Source organism: Aotus nancymaae, unplaced genomic scaffold (genome assembly GCF_030222135.1).
Source record: "Aotus nancymaae isolate 86718 unplaced genomic scaffold, 86718_ANA_hifiasm-v0.15.2.pri h1tg000059l, whole genome shotgun sequence".
NCBI classification, from domain to species: Eukaryota; Metazoa; Chordata; class Mammalia; order Primates; family Aotidae; genus Aotus; species Aotus nancymaae.
In genome coordinates this window covers 30,273,705-30,297,836 of record NW_026988473.1, presented here as the reverse complement: position 1 = coordinate 30,297,836, position 24,132 = coordinate 30,273,705, and the positions used below count along the sequence as shown (strand labels likewise).

At 38.6% G+C, this 24,132-nt stretch overlaps 1 protein-coding gene across 1 annotated transcript in view; it reads right to left on the bottom strand.

Moving 5' to 3' along the window:
- Positions 1 to 24,132, bottom strand: part of DCDC1 (doublecortin domain containing 1) — a 498,476-nt gene that overhangs the window by 39,936 nt on the left and 434,408 nt on the right. The window contains exons 21-24 of the mRNA XM_064365537.1: positions 15,449 to 15,630; positions 6,041 to 6,140; positions 3,215 to 3,350; positions 1,399 to 1,558 (exon numbers count right to left, since the gene is read on the bottom strand). Coding sequence (XP_064221607.1) covers positions 1,399 to 1,558; positions 3,215 to 3,350; positions 6,041 to 6,140; positions 15,449 to 15,630 — 578 coding nt within the window. The remainder of the gene's footprint in view (positions 1 to 1,398; positions 1,559 to 3,214; positions 3,351 to 6,040; positions 6,141 to 15,448; positions 15,631 to 24,132) is intronic.

The window sequence follows — 24,132 nt, the reverse complement described above, 5'->3', positions numbered from 1 at the left end:
TTGTGCTCTGAGTGAACCCAATCACTTTTACCTCAAGGACTCCAGGCCTTCATGAAATCTCTGATTCAGAACAATGAGGATCTTTGCTCTCAAAAATGTTTCTCTCTTTTTTCTTACTGTTTATTTTTTTTCCAAGTGTAGACTAAATTACTCAGAGGCTAGATGATACATTCTTTAGAAGGGGATGTGAAAGTTTGTGGTCAGTTCCCTGACTGTTGAGAAAGATATCATCTAGGACTAATTATTCTCTTTGAAAGACGCCTTCTGGTGCCTTTGTTAGTGTCAGTCATAGAACCAAATGAATCACCCATCAAAACGAGGAAGTTTGGTTCCTAAAATGAAAGTTCACATTCTTACAACTGAAGATAGAAACAGTTCATAATGATGATATATAAATTATTTTCACAATTTGGTAATTACAGTGGTAATTGCCCAGGTATTTTTGGTTTTATAATTTGGAAACACATGCACTCTTTCCTTCGTTTATTTGGTAAATGATGATTAGAACCCATGTGACAGAGTCTTCGCACTCAACAGTTCCCAGGTTGGTAGAGGGAGGGGTAGACAAGGGGGAAAGGAACTGACAAGTACATTGCCAGGTACAATCATTGCTGTAATTCACTTCAATGCTAAAGAGTTATTCTACAGATAACTAAGGGGCAAGTAAAGGCACTGCAGGTGGAGAGAAATTAATATGTGGCTTGGAGGTCTGCAACAGAACATAAACAAAACATGCAATACGCAGGCAACAGCTTTTTGTTGCTGAGCTGGAGGTTGGAATTCGTGTGGCAGAAAGAGACATCGGCCATGGGAATGCAAATGAAGGTCAATGACAGGCATAAATGAGGGTCAGAAGGGCTTGGGATTCCAGAAGAGTAAGTTTTATCTGTCTGCAATAGGTAGCCATTAAAAAACTATGTGAAAAGGATGGTGCCTTAGAAAGTTAATTGTCTACAATTTAACTTAAAGGGGAATTGGAAGATATTATGGTGATAGAAAGCAATCAGAAAGCTATTTCAATGATCCAGAATGATAACTGTATATTTACATGTGTCTAACTTGAACTTGTTAGGGAAGAAGCTTAGTTGATCCTGAAGTTTATAGAAACAAAACTTGATGAATTCCTCAAATAAATGTCTATAATCCTAAAATTCTAGCCTTTTTTAAAAATAATAACATTATAATAATATTACAGAAAGTAGATCATTGTGATGGTTGAACACTGAAGCTGTAGTTGTATCATTTTGCCAGAAAACTAATTAAATACTAGTTCTTCACCTGCCATCAGTTTCACAAACTTGGCGTGAGTTCCCTGCATGGGCTCTGTGCTGTTATCAGGCTAATGAGCTGAGTTCAAAAAGCAGCCAGGTAGCTTTTTGGGCTATACTGATTACTTACAGAATTTCACTGGAAGCATTTTCTGTTGTTAAAGCATCTTTTTGCACTTGCTTTTCTTCTGGTTCTGCAACTTGCTTCTCATCTCCAAAAACTGCTATAGGTTTATGCACCACAAGCTTGCTTCCAGATACAATGTCACTCTGGACTTCTAAAACAAGAGCTGAGCAGAAGTTCACAAATTGCAAGGACATATTAATTACAATTGCAGAGCATCAGGAATTTGAAAACACACACTAAAATACAAATGCAAAAAATTTCCATCTATTTGATCTATTCATAGGCTATTTATTAAACTCAGTTGAATTTAATTTTAATTTTTGTAGATTCTTTACTCTCAAGATATTCTTAGTCAAAAATGATAAAAATAGGTCTTTCCAAAAATCAGTTAATTATTCTATATTGTAATTATTCAAATGGGCTACTTTATTTAGATATATGTTTCTAGATCATTCTCTGGAATCCAAAACTCATCAGTGGATGTCCCAGTCCTAGTGAAAGCCTTGAACAACACATGCAAAGCTTTACTGTACAATGCTCAATGTATATAATAGGGCAGTGTTTTAAATTACACTATTTTTTTCCTCTTTTTCTTTTCTCTATATGGACTTTCGTCCTAGTTCCTGGAGAAACCTTAAGGGAAGGAAAGGATCATGAAGAAATTAGAACTTTTATAAAAGAAAAGCAAAAGTCTAAAAATAGTTTTTGACATTCAAACAGCATATTGCCATCAGCCCTGGAAGTCAGGATGATACAGTCATGATCTATAGTTTCTCCAAAAGCCTGTAGCTGCCACTTAGGGTATCAAGGGTTTAACTACAGGATTGACCTGGAGCAAAACCGCCACTTCTGGGCCAGAGGGGATTTGGGGCACAAGACAGAGAAAGCCAGAAAACTGGCACGGGGTATCTTGATTGTCTCTACAGGCTTCACTTTGGGTATCTTAGTTAAACCGAGGAAACCGTGAGAATATTGCCCATTGTTCAGACACCATGATGACACCTTTCAAGCTACCCTTGCTACTTTAATCTGAGGCACAGCCAGCCACTAGGACCCTGGAGTTGCTGAGAATCTTGCTAGGGAGATTTCCAGAAATGGATGTCAAGCAGGGGTGAGGTGGCTCTGTAGCAAGGACTGCAGAGATGACCACTCAGTCATAGCCAGGCTCCAGAGGGCCACAGGAAGCAGAGAGAAGGCTGAGTGAGGGAGGAAGCACGCCCGCCCAGAGTACTGTCTGATCCAAGAACAAACCACAAGTCACTTCAGCCATAGACTTCAGCCAGCAGAGCCCAGAAAGCAAGAAGATCTGCATCCCAAGTGCTTTCTATCTTAGAGAGGAACTTAAAGTGAGAGTCTGGAGACTGAGAAATCTAAAGCTCTCCCTAAGGGACTAATTAAATTAATGGATGGAACAAAATGTAGACATGACTGGAGAATACATGAGGCTCACAAAGAAGATCAGATCTGTTAACAGCAATGTTAACATGTAAACATGATTAGAGAATACATGAGGCTAACAAAGAAGATCAGATCTGTTAACAGCAATGTTAACATGTAAACATGATTAGAGAATACATGAGGCTCACAAAGAAGATCAGATCTGTTAACAGCAAAATAAAATTATGTTTTCTTTCCACATCCAAACTATAGTGTAAACTAAAATACTCAAACATGTCAAACATATAAGTTAAAGAGTTAAACAGCAAGATGCAGAGGTGAAATATGACCTGTTTAAACAAACTTTGACTTTTTTAAAGGCAGTATCATCAAACATTTCATTTTGGCTGCATATACTAAAGTAAATAATTCCAACGCTTACCTTCTATTTTACGTGTGCTGCAGAAGATTTGAATTTTGGAAATGTCTGATGCTAGGTTCCTCAGGAAGATTTGTTTCTTTTGCTTAGCAATGAACAGGTCAGGATTGATCCAATGTTCTCCACATGAAACATACACCTATCAAACAAAGCATCTCTTATCCTGTATATAATTGTCACAGCAGCATTATTTGTAATAATCGAAATGGGGGACAATAAAAAAATGTCTTATTAGTATAATAGGTGAATGATTAAAGAAAACTGTGGTGCCATGGAATATCACTCAGTACTTTCAAAAAAATCAAACTGTTGATAAAGGTAACAAGCTCTAATGAATTTCAAGAGTTCTGTACTAAGTGAAAAACTATCTTTGTATCTTACCATATTATTTTTGCAACATCCTGTGAATCTATAATTATTTCAAAATAAAAGTTTTAAAAAATTATTGTTTAAGAAAAAGGGGGAAGGAAAGAAGAAAAGAGAAAGGAAGGGAGTGAGAGAGGGAAGGAGGCTGAAAGAAAGGGAGGAAAGAAGGGAACAAGGGAGGGAAGGAGGGGGAGAGGGAGGAAGAGATGAAAGAAGGAAGGAAGGAGTAAATAGAGATTGGCTAAATTAGAGATGGCAAACTATCCCTAAAATGCAAATCTGGTCTGCTGCCTGTTTTTGTGAGTAGAGTTTTATTAGAACACAGCTATGCCCATTCATTTACATGTTGTCTATGGCTGCTTTCATACTTCAGGAACAGAGCTAATGTCCAGTAGGCACCATATTGTCCACAAAACCTACAATATCTACTATCTGATCCTTTACAGAAAAAGTTTAATGACCCCTGGGATAAACGAATTTGTAGTACAAACATCAAAATGTCAATGTGGATAGTTCCAGGTGACAAGATTATGGATGACAATTTTCCTCCTTTTTCTGTTTATATGTATTTCTTAAATGTCCTTAAATGGATAAATATTTCTTTAAAGATGAGAAAAGAAAGTGATATATTGAGAAAGACTCCAGAAGAAGAAAGAGAACCTCAGTGCTGCCTTTTCTGATCATTACATACTCATTATTACAAATATTCTGTGTATGAAGACCCAGAGGAAACTTAAAAAAAAATTTTTTTTTGAGATGAAGTCTCACTCTGTAACCCAAGCTAGAGTACAGCGGCACAATCTCAGCCCACTACAACCTCTGCCTTCAGGGCTCAAGTGTTCTCATGCCTCAGCCTCCCAAATAGCCTGGACTATAGGCACCCACCATCATGCCCGGCTAATTTTTTGTGTTCTGGTAGAGGTGGGGTTTCACCATGTTGTTCAGGGTGGTCTCAAACTCCTGAGCTAAGGCTACATGACCAGCTCGGTCTCCCAAAGTGCTGGGATTACAGGCGTGAGCCACCACACCCAGCCAAAAATTTCTTCTTTTGAACAACAGGTTTCTTTTTCTCTTGTGGACATATTTAATCATGTAACTAACTGTTTATGTTTCCATCTTCATGTTACTCTTCAGAGCAGTGACATATTAATTTCTAGCAAATATACAATCACTCCTGGCTCCATCTTATCCTCCTTCCACTCATACCCACTTTGCCATGGTGGCCTCATCTAGACTTACCATTAAATTAATTTTTTGTATTGTATGATTTAATGTAATCTACCTTAAATTCATTATTTAAAAAACCCACAGTGATTAGCATAGCAGCACAAACAAAAACAGTAAAAACAAAAGCACAAAACACTTGAAAGAGATGGCATTAAGATTCAAATTAGACCTAGCAGTCTCCGAGAACAACAGACTCCTCACCCTGCCATGCTGCCTCTGATACTGGCCATTGATACTTCTGTTTAAGATTCTCCAGAAGTTTTAGGTTCAGAGTCTGAGTTGAGTTCTGATGAAATGGTACAAGCTTTGTTCTCTGTTCAAAGAATTGTTGGCATCAGTCAAGGAAGGGTTTTTTTGTTTTTGTGTTTTTTGTTTTTTATTTTTCAAACTGATGCCTCAAATTCTATAAATGGGGGGAAAGCCTGGGCTGCTAAAGTCCTTGCGCTTTTCTGCCTTCTCCAGTCACCCAAATAGAGTACGTGAAAAAGCAGGCATAATTTTGTCCTGAAAAAGTGAAATTATCATTTAGTAAGAAATCATTAAACAACTACATTTTGAAGCTCTCAAAAAGAGTAGAGAATTTACTTCCTTCAGAGCAGGAGATAGAAATTGCAAATGATTAATAATTTGGCTTTCTCCAGTTTCTTCCTTAATTTCTCGAGTCTAGGCTTGTGATGAACATTAAGTAGACTAATTCGGCCAGGCATAGTGGCTCACACTTGTAATCCTGCCACTTTGGGAGGCTGAGGCAGGTGGATCGTCTGAGCTCAGGAGTTTCAGACCAGCCTGGAAAACATGTTGAAATCTGTCTCTACCAAAAATGCAAAAAAATTTCCAGGCATAGTGGCACATGCCTATAATCCCAGCTACTCCAGAGACTAAGGTGGGAAAATTGCTTGAGCATGGGAGGCGGAGGTCACAGTGAGCTGAGATTGTGCCACTGCACTCCAACCTGAATGACATAGTGAAACCTCATCTCAAAAAAAAAAAAAAAAAACACACACACACACACAAAGATTAATTTATATACCACTCTGAAAACCATGCCAGACACATAAGAAGCTCTCAACAATGTTAGCTGTTAGTGTTACTTTCTGATGCTTGCTCAGTTAGAATAATTCTGAGAGAAAATAAGAATTACAATAGTAAGCATCTGAAGATTTATATTTAAGGGGATTCTTTCTTGGATGGGGTATTCATAAATTAATATCACCAGTTTCAAATCCATGTCTTTACCAGTTCATCTCTTTGCAAGTCTTTTAAGGCAAATATTTCCTTCCCCTTTTCATTGAACAATCTCCGAGCTGCAGAAGGTAAATTTAAAATCTCAGTGCACCTGTAATAAAAGACACAAAAATTGATTGATACAGAAAGCTTCCAGCAGCAAAGAGAGAAAACTGAAAAAAAAAATCAGGGGCTGAATCCTTAATGACAACTCTCTCCTAGGGACTGTTAGCCATAAGCTGGACTCTGGGGCCCGTCAGACCCATTTGAGTCTCATTTTCCTCTCCAAATTGTGGCACTTGGGAAAATTATTTAACTTGTCTAAGGCTTGATTTCTTACCTTCCAGGGTTTCTGTGAAGAATAAAGGTTGATTTTGAAAAGGGCTCTTAGCACAGTGCCAGACATGACCAATAAATAGGTAGACACACTGCTATTGACTTTTCGTTCTTCAGTATGCTCCACACTTTCCTATTTCTGTGCCTGTGTTCTTTCTCCTACCTAAAACAAATCTTTGGCTTTTTCTGTTGCAGTTTTGCTCTTTCTCCAGGGTTGTCAAAGTCAAATTTGTCACCAACTTCCTCATCTCCCTCTACCAGAGGTGATGACTATAGCCCTTTAACTACCTTTGAAACAGAAGTTTTTAGCCTGGTTAAACATTAAACATCGATTTCCCACTCCACAACCCCCTGCCCTCCCAAACAAGCACTGGACAAGCCCTGTGGATATTGAGATGAATGACAGTTTCGTGGTTTCCTGAAGAGCTCCCAATCTGGTCAGGGTAGAGAAAGGTCAGCAACTGAAGTGTAATATGAAGTCATGGGTGCTGCCTTAGGCACCTGCCAGTGTGCTGTCAGAACAGAGGGGAATGCAATTAATTTTTCCAGGGAAGCCTTATCTAAGGGAGTGACATATGGGTTGGATTTTAAAGGATAAATGGAAGTTTATCCAAAAGGACTAGACTGGAGCTAAGTGTATATGCATGAGGAGAGTGTGGTCCAGATGAAACTGAAAAAGAAAACAGAAACCAACTGAAAGCACTTAGAATTCTAGACTGATGAACCTGCCTTCTAGCCCATAAGCAGCAGAAAGCCATTGAAGGCATTAGAGCAGATACGCAGTGTTATCAGGTCTGCTTTTCAGAAAGTTAACTGTCAGAAAGGTGGAAAATGGGCTGGAGGTTCGAGGGGATGGACCCTAGACAGCGAGTTTTAGGAGAGATGTAAATAGGTGGAATTGTGAGGAAAAAGTAGAGCTAAAAAGGAGACTGATGGAGCATTTCCTAAACAATACTGTGGAATTATCCTGCCTGTGGAAGAAGTAAAAGATTCTTGCTAAATATGTTTTGTGTTAGAATGTACTGTTCACAGTAAATGAACTTCAGTTCACTTTATGCTTATCAGCAAGACATAGCTTTTTAAAGAATGTTTCTAGATTTTATTTCCTCACTGGGATAAATCAATTAAACAGATAATCAGGCCCTCCATTTCTCTAAGGGTAGTTTAGAAGTAAAAAAAACAGGCTGGGTATGGTGGTCCTACCAGGACTTGGGAAGGCCAAGGCAGGAGGACTACTTGAGGCCAGGAGTTCGAGGCCAGGAGTTCAAGACCAGCCTGGAAAACATAGCAAGATCCCATATTAAAAAAATAAAAATAAAATATTAGCCAGCCATGGTGGTGTATGCCTGTGGTCCCAGCTACTTGGGAGGCTAAGGCAGAAGGATTGCTTGAGTGTGGAAGGTTGAGGCTGCAGTGAGCTATGATCATGCTACTGTACTCCAGCCCAAGCAACAGAGTAAGACCCTATTTCCAAAAAAAAAAAAAAAAAAGTGGCTGGGTGTGGTGGTTCATGCCTATAATCCCAGCACTTTGGGAGGCCGAGGCGGGTGGATCACCAGGTCAGGAGACCGAGACCATCCTGACCAACATGGTGAAACCCCATCTCTACTAAAATACAAAAAAGTTAGCTGGGTGTAGTGGCGTGCGTCTATAGTCCCAGCTACTCAGGAGGCTGAGGCAGGGGAATCACTTGAACCCGGGAGGCGGAGGATGCTGTGAGCCGAGACTGTGCCACTGCACTGCAGCCTGGGCAACAGAGCAAGACTCCATCTCAAAAAAAAAAAAGTAAATAAACCAGTGAGAACTAAGTCCTTGCTTCTCATGTCACAACTCTGGAGGCTGATGGACTAGTGAGGAATGGGAATGGCCATGGCCATGTCCCTCTACATAGGTTGGCGGGGTAGGGGTGGGAGGTAACTGTAAGAGAATTGAGTGCCAGTCTCAACATTTGCCTGCTTCTGTTTGAATGATACCCAAAGACTCATTTTACATGGAGCAGGGGAGAGACAGAACCTTGTGAGAGGCAGCTATCTAAGAGAAGGCCAAAAGGAGAAGAAAATGAAATACAAAGCAACAGAATGAAATGAAATACAAAACAAAATCAACAGAAATGCAAAACAAGAAAACTTTTTTAAAAATAAAAAAACCCAATTAGTTCTACTTTCCCCCAATTGATATATTTGGGGATCCAAGCAGTTAAAGTGTGGCCTGAGAAGAGTTACCATCATTCTATCTGTCCCACTCACACTTTCCACTTTCCTGAGGAGAATGTTTGGACCAAGGGAGTATCCTGTTTTAGGACAACAGGTGAGAGGAGAGAAGGAATAGGTGGTTAGGGAATCTTTCTTCCTCCTTTTTTTCTTTTAGAAACCTTGATATTAATGTTGAATTTTGCCCAAGTAGTGGGAGAGGATTTAGATAAACAGTTTCCTGTATATTTAATTTCTCTAACTAGTTCACAAACTGGCCAATATAAATGGGGAGAGAAGAAGATAAGAACTGGTTCTTAAATACCCAGTAAGGAGGCCAGGCACAGTGGCTCATGCCTGTAATCCCAGGACTTTGGGAGGCCAAGGCAGGCAGATCATGAAGTCAGGAGATCGAGACCATCCTGGCCAACATGGTAAAACCCTATCTCTACTAAAATACAAAAAATTAGCCAGGTATGGTGGCGCATGCCTGTAGTCCCAGCTACTCAGGAGGCTGAGGCAGGGGAATTACTCGAAACTGGAAGGTGGAGGTTTCAGTGAGCCGAAATTGCGACAATTCACTCCTGGCGACACAGCAAGACTCTTGTTAGAAAACACACACACACACATGCACATGCGCGCACACACACACACATCTAATGTGGGCTCTGCAGTGAGATTGCCTAGTTACACACACACACACATACACACACACACACACACATCCAATGTGGGCTCTGCAGTGAGATTGCCTGGGTTCAAATTTTAACCCCTCATACACTGGCCATATTACCTTGGAAAAGTTACTTAACTTCTCGGATCCTCATCTGTCCCATCGGTAAAAAATGGCTATAGTAGCCTTTACCTCATTAGAGATTTTTACAGAGTATGGATACTGTAAAGTGCATGGCATATAAAAAGTCAGCGACACATTATTAAAATTGACCAAACACTGCAATCATTTCATATCTACTCTCTCATTTAATTCTCACACCATTTCTGAGTAGCCCATTTTACTGAGGAGGAGACTGAACCTGGAGGTTAAGTTTCTTGGCCAAGGTCACGTAGACAGTAAACGGGAGAGCTGATATTCAAGCCTACATCTTTCTGGATCTTTTATTGCCTCATATGGTCTCCTGAGGGGGCATCATCATAGAATGATATTAGATCTAGAAAGTAAGGAAACCAAGATGCAGACTCGGATTTCTCTGTTATGTGGAGGCAAAGGCCCTAGAAATAAGGTCTTCTTTCTCTCACCACCAGAGTGGATAGGCAACCATGAGGTCTGTTTGGGTTTATAGAGAGTGCAGGCATCTTATCTCTGACTTTACTTTCTCAGTGCTGGAGCAAATGAGGAAAGCAGCTGGAGCTGATTCCTGAGGACTGTATTTCAGTATAACCCAAGGTGTCCCAGAGACAAAAGGGCAGTGGGGAAAAGAAAGGAGCTATGCCTCCCAGATCACAGTCAGCTACAGCTCCACAGCAGTGGAGCTATTATGCTAATCACTTGCCAAGACACTCTGCCCCAGAAGCTCTTCCACACTCTTACAGTTCCTTCCAAACAGTAACAAAACCTTCAAGAAGCTATGGTCACATGCTTTCTCCTTTTCTTTATCTTCTTGCTTTGGATTTTTGTCTCATTTTCTTTCCTCTCCACGTGGCCTTCTACAACAGCTGCTCCTTACAATGTTCTCTCTTTCCTGGTTATATATAAACTAGGAAATATATCATATATAAATGATCCCTTGATAATTTTCAATTCTGTATGGTTAAATACTGCTGCATGTGGCTGTATGATTATTTAACTAAGCAAATTTTCTTCCCCAGAAGTTAGTTAGGAGTTCCTTGAAAGCAAGCAATGCCTTTTTCTAAAAAAAAAAAAAAAAAAATCTCCAGCAGATAACCTCCAACACTGGTTGATGTACATAATATAAATACAACAGATGCCTATTGATTTAACAGTTGAGGAAAACAAGGCTTAGAGAAGGGAAGGGCTTTGTTAAAGTCTTCCAGCTAGTTAGTGGCTGGGGTTAAAATAATTCCTTTGCCTCCTAATCCAATGGTCTTTCCAATATTCTATGTTGCCAGCAACTTTACAGAAAGTAGAAGGTACCACCAACAATAAAAGGTCTGTATCTATTATTCTAAAATGGAATTTACTATACTATTAGATCATCCTTCAGTTTTATAGATGGAAAAACCAACGAAGAGAACCTCAGAATTGTCTAGAGTGAATTATTAAATAACTAAAGATAGCATAATTTTCCTTAAACTCAATGAAACTATCCCCTCATATTTGACAAGGCAAAAAAAGTTCATACCAAGTGCTCCAAGCTTTTGGCAGTGATCTAATTCCTGATTTGGCAGGAAAATACTGATTAAAGAAAAATTACAACATATTTCATAAACATGATATATGTTAATGCTAGGGTTTTGATGTTTGTCTTCTGCAAACCTCATGTTGAAATTTGATCTCCAATGGTGGAGGTGACGACGAATGCGAGGTGTTTGAGACATGATGGAAGATCCCTCATGAACAGAGTAATGATCCACCTTGGGGGTGAGTGAGTTCTCACTCTATCAGTTATTTGAGAACTGATTGTTAAAAAGATGCTGGCACCTTCCCTCTCTCTTGTTTCTTCTCTGCATTTGCCAGCTCCTCTTCAACTTCTGTCGTGAGTGGAAGCAGCCTGAAGCCCTCACCAGATGCAGATGCCCAATCTTGAACTTTCCAGGCCATCAGAATCATGAACCACATAAACCTTTTTTTCTTTAGAAATTAACCAGCCTTGGGTATTTCTTTATAGTACCACAAAACAGACTAGGACAGTCATATTTTAAAAATTGGTTTAGAATAAGTAAAATATAAAAATTTAACTTCCTCACTCTTAATTTAAGCAAATATAAACCAAAGGTCCTATATATTGTGAAATATATTTTTAATGATATTAATTTACATTTATAGAATTAGTCATTCAGAAAGCTACGGAAATTTGCTAGACCTTGATATTTGGCAGAAAAAATAGTATTTATTACCATTAGTATCATAGGTTCACATAGTTTATATATTTCACAGATTAGAAACTCCAGAATCATTATATTAACGACTGTTTTCTTAGGTAGGTGTATATATATAAAATATTTTACCTGTTATAAACCAATTATATATATATATATATTTAAATTGGTTTATAATAGGTAAAATATAAAAATTTAACTACCCCACCCTTAATGCAAGCATATATAAACCAAATATAACATACTATATTTAAGTATATATATATATATATATATATATATATATATATAGTATACATGGTATATATATCACATATACCATATATGTAGTATGCTGTTATAAACAATCATTCAGGTATTTAAATGGAAAAAACATTTGCATTCAGGATATTAAGTATTTACCTTTCCAAAAATTGGTGAAATTCTATCTGGTCCATTTCTGTTTCAGAATATTTAGTGACACAGATTTTCTCTTTCTTTTCAGTGTTAACACTTCTGAAACAAATGATCCAAGATTTGATTGATATGATTGTCAATTATCTCTTGACATACTTTAATATGTGAAAAATTATAAAGTCTTAAATTATCATGATTTACCCTAATCTCTTTCTTTAAAAAATACAATTTCAAAAATGATCACAATGAAATATTAAATTTCATATTAAATATTAAATAAAATAACGTTATAACAAATATTTATATAAGTAATTTTATAAGACAATACATTTTCACTATTTTGTTTCTCTTCTAATAATGTTTTCTAAAAATATAATGCTGAACACTATGAAATACAAATTTTTCAACTCTGAAGAAAATTCAGAGATTGCATTCATTTTACTTGTAATTTTTTATTCATATATTATCTTATTAACACCAAATTTAAAAGTTTTAAACTGAAAAAAAAATGATGATCATAGAAAGAGATGCTTAATTTGAATATACATCTGCTTAAAGTTTCAAGTTAGAAAACTGTTTTGTGCATTTTTAGAATCTGTATATTTTATTAAATGAAATAAATAGTTATCAAATACTGTAATCATTCCTTCATTACAAATGGTGATCAAATATGGCAAACCATTTATTCATTCAGTAGTCATTAATTTCAGACCTATGCAGGCCCTTAATCATGTGGTTGACAAAGTGACTCTCTAATACCTTAATACTTGATTCATCAGAACACAACGAACTATGATCGTAACACAGCAGATTGCACATCTGCTATGAATGAAGCATCCCTGTTCTCTATCTCATGGATGGAACATAAGCAGATAATCATGAAACAGAATGGTAGTTGCTGTACTGGTGGAAGACCCAGGGCTGGAGTAGTGGAGTACATAGCAGCCACAACTAACTCGAGAGGAGAGAGTGTCTCATTCAGGGTCAACATCTGCAAAGGAAATCTAAACTCATTCTCAGAAGACCTTGGTGGTGGGTGGTTTAAGAGTGGGAATGGGGGAGTGTCGATAGGAAATAGGGCTAGAGAAATATGCTGGGATAGGTCATAAAAGGCCTTACAAGCTGTATTAGGGAGTTAGAGTGAGTTCAGAGATCATAACTTACTAATAAGTAATACATATATTGAAATCATCTAAAATATAAAATTTACTTCAGAGCCTCATCTTGGACCTTTCCTCTTAAAATTCCTTAAATATCACTTATAAAATTTTCCTTGTTTAATTTACATTACTGAGAGATGAAATTTGTCTGTGACACAAGAACACTTATGAAAAGTCTTAATTTATATGAACTCGACAGTCTTAAGACTAACTGACAAGATCTTGTCATTCACTAGAGTAATAATTGAGTAAGTAATGAACAAATGCTATTCGATTTTCCTTAGGCTTTGTAGATGAAAGAACCAATAACAACAACAAAATCTCCTCAAAACTATCTCCAGTAAATTATTAAATAGCTAAAGGACAGCATGTTAGTAGAGCAGGATTTGGTTATAGTATATCTATATTTCATCATTCTAGCATGATTGTGCTTGTAAAGACACTAAACAGTCCAACACTCTTTCTTCTTAAAAGTTAGTTTCAGGTTCAGGCAAGTAATATATCCTTATATGTCAATGGAAGTTATTTCTTCTGGAAGATATGTAACTTGTTTTTATTAAAGGCACACAAGGCACAGCAGGGCTTCTGCCTGGCACAACTCTAGGATGCCATTCATACAGATAACAATGTGTAGCTGGGACCACAGGCATGCACCACCATGCCTGGCTAATTTTTTAATTTTTTTTTCTAAATATGGGATCCTGTTATGTTGCCCAGACCGGTCTTGAACTCCCAGCCTAAAGTGGTCCTCCTGCCTTGGCCTCTCCAAGTGCTGGGAATACAATGTGAATGGTGCTCTCCGAAGCTGGGCAACACAGCCACCTTGCAATGTAAGCCAAGACTTTCCATTTAAACCTTCTGAGAACCAGTATTTACATCCAGCTCCAGTGATAGGGTGGAGGTGTGTGGGGGAAGGCTACTGATGCTCTTATAGAATATTTTCTGAATCCTCAGAGAAAGATTAAACCATATGTAGCAGAGTTTTAGAGTTAAGTGTACATCAGTGTATTTTAATTATTTGGGAGTAATTAATTCATATGGTGAACAAAGTAATTCTAATACCTGAATACTTGATGAACTGGGACACGCTGTTCCACGAGCATAGCATACAGGCAGCACAGCGTTTCACACACTCTCTGCTAGAACAGCTGTCTGCATTTACCATTTCAATCTCTTAAAATCTGTTTGGATTACCTGACTGAACCATGCCTTTTCAAACATTGATGTGATAAGGTAACATCTGTATGTAACTTTGAGGCACAATTAAAGATACAAAACAAGAAAAGAAATGAAAGTAGGAAGGGACAGAAATTTTGTGTTAACTTTGGGTGTTATTTTTGAAAAGCCATACGCTACTTTAAGGACATTACCCTCACATTTTACATCTAGCAGAATGAGCTAATTATGAAATGTATGCGTCAAAGAATTCAATTTCAGGCTTGACTTTACTTTGAAGATTAATTTTTTACTTTATCATCTATACAGGCAGTTCAGTGGTCAACCAATTTGAATGTTACTCATTGTTCAGCGATGTATGAAGTATATTTTAATCAACGTGAAGAAAGTAATATTAGACTATTATCAGCAGCCTCAAATATTCTAAACATCTCAAAAGAAAGGTCAAGAGGTAATATCACTGCTAATATGAGAAACAATGTGTTAACTCATTCTTTACATCAGAGCTCTTCAATGATCTATGATTCCTTGTGTCAAAAAATGAAATGAAAATGTAGCAGGTGAATTTTCTCCAATGTTGGAGAAATATTGGCTGTTGGGAAAATTATATCCCAATCATAAGGTAAGCAGAAGTGTCGATAAATGCTTTTCTGGGGTGATAAACTTTTAAAATGTTATTCCAAGGAAGACTATAAATTATACAAAGTTATACTTTTGAGAACTATATTTCTTCATTAAATATTCTAAAGATTTAAACATAATTGTGTATAATTTAACTGAAACAAGGAATTACAAAAGCATATTTAAGAAGGATGCTGAGTTCAAGTATTTGAAGACATATTTTTAAAACTCAAAAATGCCAATTCAAATATACAATGATCATAAAACTTTTAAAAATAGAACTTTGAAAAATCAGAGCCACTTATTTCTAATCCATTATCTTCTAAATCAGCAGAGTTCAAATTAAATTCCTGATGAAGAAACGAAATGAATCTTAGTCTCTGTTTTCATCTTCAAATATCAATATGGGAGACCTTTTGCTAAACAAATACAGAATTCCCACAGAGAAACATCCATAATGAAGAAGACAAAAATCTGTAGAAACTACAAAGTGTATTTAATAAGTATGAACAAGTGGTTCTTACTGTGTTTTCCGTCCAGGTGAGATGTCTGGACCAAGGATAGTAAGGGATCTGTTTTTATTCTTGTCTCCATTCCGCAAAACTCTGAGTCGCACAGGGGTGTATGGCTCTGTTGTCTTACAGATGGGTTTCTTCATAGGAGGACTGCTCGGAATTAGCAGTCCTTGTATTGGCCAGTCAAACTCCTTTATAAAGAAATAACAAAAAAGTAATAATAAATATAGGAGAAGAGTCATTTCTAGATTTTAAAAAATATTAAACACTCTGTTTATACCTTTAATCTGTGATTCATTCAACAAAAATGTATTGGAGTACCTAAGATGCTCCAGACAATTCTAATTAATGTTTTATTTGAATAAAGAAGAAAGATAGTATTTTTAAAATTTCTGTAACAACTTGTGTTATGCTGCAAGATGAATGATTCATTCCTTCTCAGAGAAACATCATTCTAGAAAAATAGAACTGGATGAACTTGGAGAATTTTTGTTTACATGTTAAATATCTTTAATCCGTGTGAAGAAGGCATGTGACAAAAGTGGTTTTAAGATAGCCTGAAATAATACCACCTTAAACTAGATCTATTTGGCAAAATGGAATATATTTGGAGAATATTGCAATAAAAGAATAAAATAATGAACATAAACACATTTCAAATATTTCAGTTGTAGAATTCAGTTTCTTATTCTGTTTGTATCTGTTCATCCATAAAATCATTTCTTGATTCATGTATTCTTCAAATATTTTTTAATGTTTACCATATATTCTAGGCATGATGTTATGCACTGAAAATAAAATGATGAACCACACAAGATACTCTTCCTCGAATAATTTGTAGCAGGTCTTCAGAAACTTACCTAAATATAGACTGGCAATTGCAATAGTCTGAGTATGATGACAGGGTACAGGTGTGATGGAACCACACAGGAGGAGAACCTAACTCAGACATGTCGTAGAACTGAGTCCCGAAGCCTTAGAAGGAGTTAATGCAGTCAAGGATGGGTCAAAAGAGGGATAGAGTAGATGTATCAGACTTGAGGATTAATAGAATATGATGTTGGGGCAATAAAAGGAGGCAAGGGGGCTTCCATGTTCACAGCTTGAGTAACTGGGTGGAGGGTACTGCTGTTCACAAGATAGACACTTATGTGTGGAAGAAGAGTAAATGCGGGAAGGGATGATCAATGATGATGCTGGGCAAGGTCTGAGTTTGTTCTTTCTTCTTTTTCTACTTTCATAAACAACTGTCCTGACAGCATCTCCTGTTAATCTGTAATGACCATTCTGTAAAATATCACCATTGCATATAAATGTAGATCTGCTTTTGCTTCTCTTCAGTTTGTCAGTTTGTCTTTCCCTTCACAGTAATGTACTGCTTTGATTACAATATATTTTTATGTGGTTAGTTGGTAACTGCAAGGGCAAATATGCTCACCTTGTTTTTCTTTTTTGGGAATTGGCTCTTTTTGGCCCTTTGCTATTTCTTATACATGTATTAGCTTGGTTAGTTTTTTTAAAAAAAATCTATTTGGTATAGAAGTGCTCCATATTAGGTTAAGAAACTTTTACTTTGTTAATACTTTTTCTTAAATTTGTGTTAAATCATATAAAGCTCTTTTTCCTTCATTTACTGAGATTTGCCTTGACTAAACTCTCATCACTTAAGCGTTAATTACATTAATTTTTAAAATTTTAAACTAATATTGCATTCCTGGATAAATCAAAATTGCTCATGATATAAGACACTTTTTATAAATTGTTGAATTAAATGTGCTAATATTTTCTTTAGGATTTTTGCATGTACATTCATAAATGAAATTAACATGTAATTTTCATTTATCTTCCTTAAGGTTTGGCATGAATGTTATGCTAGCCTCATGAAATGAATTGGAAAGTATTGCTTCTTATGAGAAACACACTCACCCATCCAAACTCAGAGAATGGACTTAGAGGCACAACATCCCACTGCTGTTAAGACTCCTGCCACAGTTATGAGAGATGTAAGGATTGAAGCTACCATGCCTTTCCATTTTCCAAACCAATCTTCTAGCCAACAGGTAAATGGGTCATCAATTCCAGCATTCTCTGCCAGTTCATTGGTTAGAGTTGTCCGTCCTTGTAAAGTTTTTGTGATGGTCCCATCTGGGACAGTATTGTTGGGAATGAAAGTATGGCATTTCCCACCCAGCATAATACATACATCTCCTTTTTTCGGCTGGTGGCACCTAACTAGCTAACCACCTCATTGAGGGCATCCCAAGTATAACTGATGTTGAATCTCTGTTGATTATAATAGATGTATTTAATTCAATTCACACTCTTAATAGTTGACTACCAGAATAGTGCTGACTCCAACACAGCAGCTATTTGGTTTTGGGCCTTACATTTATTAGGCAACTCCCTAGGGACTCCAATCAAGTCAGCATATATATTGGATCAAAAGAATTTGTCAAATCTCTCCAGTTTCGGTGGCCATGTGTATTTTCGGGTATCCTGTGGAATGCCAGGGTGAATGGAATGTCCAATTTTACTAAAGCACCATTCCTGGTGCTTTACCCACAATACCACTAGACCTCAGCCTGGGGTATAAGGAGAGCTGAGTAATTGCCATTGCTTGACTCACTGGTGATGTTGAGGATGTGGATACAAGTCAACAGTTTGCCCATGGGCTTATTGAACTCTGTCCACTGCCTAGAGAGGCAAGAGGAGTGGTTCACATTCCCTACAGAGAATGAGGGGATTACTCTGGGGTCTGACCTATGCAATGCAGGAAAGAGCAATGACAGAGTCTTATAGTTCTCGTTTCCCCATGCATCCTTGTCCTGGTATAGAGCCTACAAGCAATGCATTCCTTTAGGATCAGTATTCCATCCTAGGGGAAACAGAAACACCTGTGCCTGAGGTCATCCTGTAGCACACCTGTAGCAGATACTCTTGTTGAGGGCTTGTACCAAAAATTTTACCCATTTGACCCAGGCATTCACATCCCTGTATCCTGTCCCAATTTCTAAGGTTTGCCTTAAATCCTTTACCTTAATTATTTTTACTCATTTAGGGTCATTATTTGGTAACTAAAGTGTTTATTAGGGTCTGGGTTTGGAGCAATCCCAGGGAAATGGGAGGTTGAGTTCCTGATTAGTTGAGAACAAATCACCCTAGGGGGTCTTTCCCTGTGATGTCTGCCCCTAACCCATATACCGAATATGCTACTTTTGGTTCTTGGTCTAGAACAGCTGAATTCTCAATGGTGATGAGTATAGGATTGCATTCTAAATTATGGCAGTTATTTGGCAGGGAGCCCTTGGTCCCTTGGACAGATGTCATTTATTCTTCAAAGGTCTCCAGTTTGGAGTTACCTACCCCATGTTTACCATCCAATCCTGAAATTGGGTTGTCTACCATACCTCATCTCAGCTGGGGCAGGGTGATGCCCTAATGTAACCTGTATCTGGTTCAGGGCAAAGATATTTATCTGCCTGTGAGAGCCATCTCTGATTTTCTAAATTCCCACAAGGTAAGACCTGGCAGGCATCAAACCCTACGGTGTGGGATGCTACCATCTTGGTTACATTAATTACCAACCTAATTGGGTAGGGAGGAGTCCTGCCAGTTTCCATTCTGACCTACTGCTCTTTGCATAGTAGCCCATCCTAGCCATATCAACTTCTAGAAATGGAGCTAGCCCATGTTTTCTTTTTACATTTTTCTCAGAGTAAACTTTAAGGGTTCCTCGGGTGACCCATGTACTTTCCACTGGTCTTTTTCCCTCCCTTCCGGGGTCTCTTTTCCCAGTCCCTTGACTTGAATATAGTGAGTCCGCCCTCATTCAGCTGTTTGCAGGTGGTCTCAGTGGTTAGGAGCACTGGATAGGGACCTTCCCAGCTTGGGTGGAGCTTGTCTTCTTTCCAAGTCTTAATCAGCACCAAGTCACCAGGCTGGAAGTGGTGAACCACAAATTTAAGAGGCAGACTTTGAGTCAGAAGTCCTTTTAACCTGAGGGATGACAGGGTGAAGGATATGGCCAGTATATAATTTCTTAAAAATTGGTCCTTGGTTTCCACAGTAGGGAGATCTGTAGCCCTGCCCAAATATGGGAGCCCATATAATAACTCATAGCGGGACCATCCCAAGTATATTCCTGGGCCTGCCCTAATCCTAAAGAGTGCTATTGGGAGACATTTGGTTCAAAGCATTTTAGTTTCTAAGATTAGCTTGGTGATATGCTTTTTGAGAGTTTGATTTATTCTTTCTACCTTTGCAGAAGAAGGGGTATGCCAAGGGGTGTGATAATCCCATCTAATCTGTAAACCTTCCATAATTTCCCTTAACACCCTTGAGGTAGCTTCCTTTCTAAGCTCATGCAGTTCAAATAAATCACTTCTCTTCTAACAAAGAGCAGCCTGAAAGTTCAAGCTGTAAATTACAGATAAACAGCTTAAGCACAGAAAGGGAGTGGGGGAGACCTGGGTTATCACCAAACTTCACACTCACACAATGGGCCCCAGTAAAAACATTGGGCCTTAATAAGCACATTCCTTTCCCTTTGGGCACACTAAAGGAAGCTAAAAGCAACTGCCGGGAGATGCCTGCAGCTGGAAGATGTCTGAGACCAGACACAGTAACTCTCCCTCCCAGATAAGTGACACAAAGGAATATTGCATGGTGATATGCAGGTCCTAATAGTCCATTTTTGATCAATCCTTCTAGTACTGGCTGGAGATCTTTTCTCCCTTCAATAGCAATGGGATATTGTTTCCTGCAAACTACTTCTCCTGGTTGTTTTAGTTCAATCCGTAAGGGTGTGATTTTTAACCCTCCCCTGTTGCCTTCCCCAATCCACACAAGGGGATTAATTTCTATTTCCTCCTCCTCTGTTAGGAGGCCCATCATTACCTTTATTTGTCCTTCTTCTATTCCTCATCTTAAACCCAATCTCGCAATTAGGTTTTTATTCAGGAGATTAGTTCCTGCCTCAGAAACATTTAAGAGTGACCCCTCAATTTGTGGTGGTCCCAATTAACATTTTTTTGAATATCAGAACCTCAAATTCCTCCCCTCTTACCACTGATACTGTCAATTTTCCCTTAGAGAGTTTTGTATTAGGGAGGAAGGAGCCACCCCAGTATTAACCAAAATGTCAGTTTTTCTCCCTCAGGTCCCATCTTCAAATTTATCAAGGGTTTCTGGTAGGACCTACTCAGAAGGAACCCTCGACCCCATGCCCCCAGCCCCAGTCTTCATCCACAGTCATGAGGGGGATCACCTTTTCTTTTCTTCCATTCAGGACATTCTTTCTTAAAATGCTCAGGCTGTAGCATCCACTTTTAGTGTTAGGAGCTATTCCCTGCATTTCCTTTCTTTCTCTGTGTTGAAATCTATCATTCTCTTGTCTCCTTCAAGGGGGATCTTGATCTAATCTTTCTCTAACTACCTCTTCCACAGTGGAAACCATGATTTTCGCTTTTTGTTTCTGCTTCTCTTCCCCTTGCCTTACAAAGACCTTCTGAGCTTCCCTCAGTAATTCCTCAATCAGATTTTCATTCTCTCCATCAATCTTTTGCAGTTTTTATTTTATCTTCCTATGTAGCCTCACTGACAGCTGCCCCTGGTGGACTTACAGCCTGTCAGTAAAACAACAACAAAACCCTTAATGGTTATCTCATCCATTTACCCTTCCATAACCTGAATCCTTTCTACCGTCTCCTGACAAACGGCTACTTTGCTGTAGGCAACCCACTACTCCTCAAGCAGCCTGATCCTAAACTCTCCTCCACATCCCTTTCTCACTTGCATCCACCAGTTGTGGGCTCTGTCCCTCCTCAGTGGCCGCACTGCAATCTTTCCCTGCACCTCTTTGTTGCCTGAACCTCCGGAACCTTCCCAGAGCCCGGCCAACTTCTCTGCCTCCTCTCACTTTCTCTTGTACTCTTCCTTCCTTTTACATTATTTTTCTCCCCAGTCTCACCTTCTGGGTCTCTCTTTGATCTGTCTTTTCCAGTCTCTCTCTCACTCATTTTTCTTCTTCTATCTCTCTCTCTCTGTCATCCCCTTTTTCCTTTCTCCCTTACACTCAATTTCTTCCTCTTTCTCTCTCTGGGCACGAGCCAAGCCGTGCTGTGCCCTGGCTCCCTCCTGTCTGTCTGCAAAGACAGACAGCTCTGCCGAAATGACAAAGATTCAGCAGCAGCTTTTATCAACAGTTTTTAGCAGCCAGCTCTCACACACAGCTCTGCAGCTGACTCTCCTCTGCCTTCAGGGTCAACAGCTTAACTCTTTCACTCCCTCTCTGGCCCTCTACATTTGCTGTTTCCTCCACTTTCTCTTTCCAATTTCCTTTCTTACTTTTTCTCTTTTTTCCTTTCTTCTTTGAGGTGGAACAGGGGGGCTAATTACTTGATTCAGCAGAGAATGTAACCTATCTCTTCTTAAGAGGATGGGGTTTTATTATTCACATTGGGAATTAAAGCTTGGCACACCCAAACCTCATCTGAGACAAACTTAGGCCAAAAGACCAAAGGTTTACTAATGGGGTCTTTGGGCCAGATGAGATAGCAATACTTTATCATTTTTTGTTTTTTTCTTATCTCTGGCTTGGGGGTTATTTCCCCAAGCCTGTAACATCCTTTCCAATGGATTATCTGGGGGGATGTTGGAGGGGTCCACCTTGGCTCCATCCTTTCTTTGTTCCCTAGGCCTAGAATATTTTGCTTCCCATTTTCAGCTGGTTCCCATGTCTGCGTTTTCCTGTGTACTCAACCTCCCTTACTGGAGGTTTCTTGCACACCCTTCAACAGCTTCATCCATCTCCAGCTGTTTCCCTCGTGAGATAATGGAACCTGAGATTGGGACTTTGCACTCACTTTATATCTAGGATACGTCTCAGACACACACACTCAACCTCTGAAAATGTCCAATCACCAAGGCAGTACCTACAGTCCAATTTTCCTACCTTGGCTCATGCGTGAGGTTGCCTGGTTGCTGCGGTGCCTGCTTTTCTCCCTGTGTCACCTTCACTGTCTTCTGAATAACAGTCTCAGGTTTATCTGTGGCTTCTATGGGGAGCTGGGACACCTGGACAGAGTGGGCCACCTAAATCGGGTGGGACGCCTCTCCCCTCTCGGCTGGAGTCCCACTCCATGCAGGCACTGAGATCCCGGATGGGCCCCAGGTTGTGAGAAACACACTCACCCGTCCAAACCCAAAGAATGGACTTAGAGGCATGAAGAACAGCAAAAGTGAGACTTTTTTATAACAGTCTTGCAAGATTGGGTGTCTGGTGAGCACACACATCTGGGGCAATCACAACAGGTAATTTATCTCTCAGCACACAAGTCCCTCCCCCAGTTCCTCATTGGTTAAGAACTATCAGCACACAAGTCCCTCCCCCAGTTCCTCATTGGTTAAGAACTATGGGGTTACAATCTTCCCAGATTTCACCTAAGTTTCATTATCCCCCTTATAAGGTTATAACCCATCCCTTTCCCTGCTTAAGTTTCTATTTCCCAATAATGAAACTTCTCTTTCATGGGCTGACTCCTCCTCTACATTCCGTTCGCTCACTGTGAGCTTCTAGGTGCACGAGTCATGCGGTTTGTTACATTTGCAGGCTAGCTGCCAATACTTAGATTTATCATGCCTTGAAAATGGACCATTTAAAATGTTTTCTCACACTTCCATTCTTATATTCTGAAATATTTGTTTAGATCATGAAATTATTTGTGTGGAAATTTTAACTACTGGTTCTATTTTTTCTATGGTTATTGGACTATTTAGGCTTTCTATCTCTTCTTGGTTCCATTTTGTTACGTTACTTTTGTCCAGAAACTTGGCCATTTTATTTAAGCTACTATATTCATTAACACATAGTTACTTATAATATTCTTTTATGATCTTCTTAATCTCTCAGTTTCTATATTAATATTTTTTATTCTTGAAACTGGCCCATTCATCCCATAGAACTTAGGTTTATTGTTTCTCTTGAATAAACATAGAAATTGACCCTTCTAGTCTTGAAACTTGAGTAAGTTACATTTGTCTTATCTGAGTTCTTTTCTCAGGAAGCCAACCATCAGGCTTCCCAGATAGCATCAAGGAACTAAAACATACCAGATCACTGTATCTGGACAATGAGATGCCAGACCCCCAGTTGTCATGATTGCCTAACCAACCACTTGCTTTCTGTTGACCAGCCCCTCTTCTTTACCTCTCCCTAGTTCCTGTTTTCCCACACATGGTTACATTTCTTTTCTGCTATATAAATATTTAATTTTAGTTGCCAGGGAGATAGATTTGAAACTCACTCCCATCTCCTTGGCTGCAGCACCTGATTAAAGCCTTCTTCCCTGGCAATACTGGTTGTCTCAGTGACTGGCTTTCTGTGTGTCAAGCAGCAAGATCTAGACTGCACCTCTGGAGTTTTGGTAACATTTTTAATATTATTATTTTTCTTTTTTATCTTAATCAGTTTTGCCAATTATATCCATTGTATAAATATTTTTGAAGAACCTAAATTTGACTTTGGTGATTCCAGTTTATATGAATCATATATTGTATCAGTTTCTGTTCTTATAATTTACTGTTTCTTTCCTTCTAATTCTTTGAGTTCATTCTGTCACTCTTGGAATAATAGATTCTTATCTCCTTAATTTTTAGCCTCTTTTCCATTTTAATATAAGCATTTAAGGCTATAA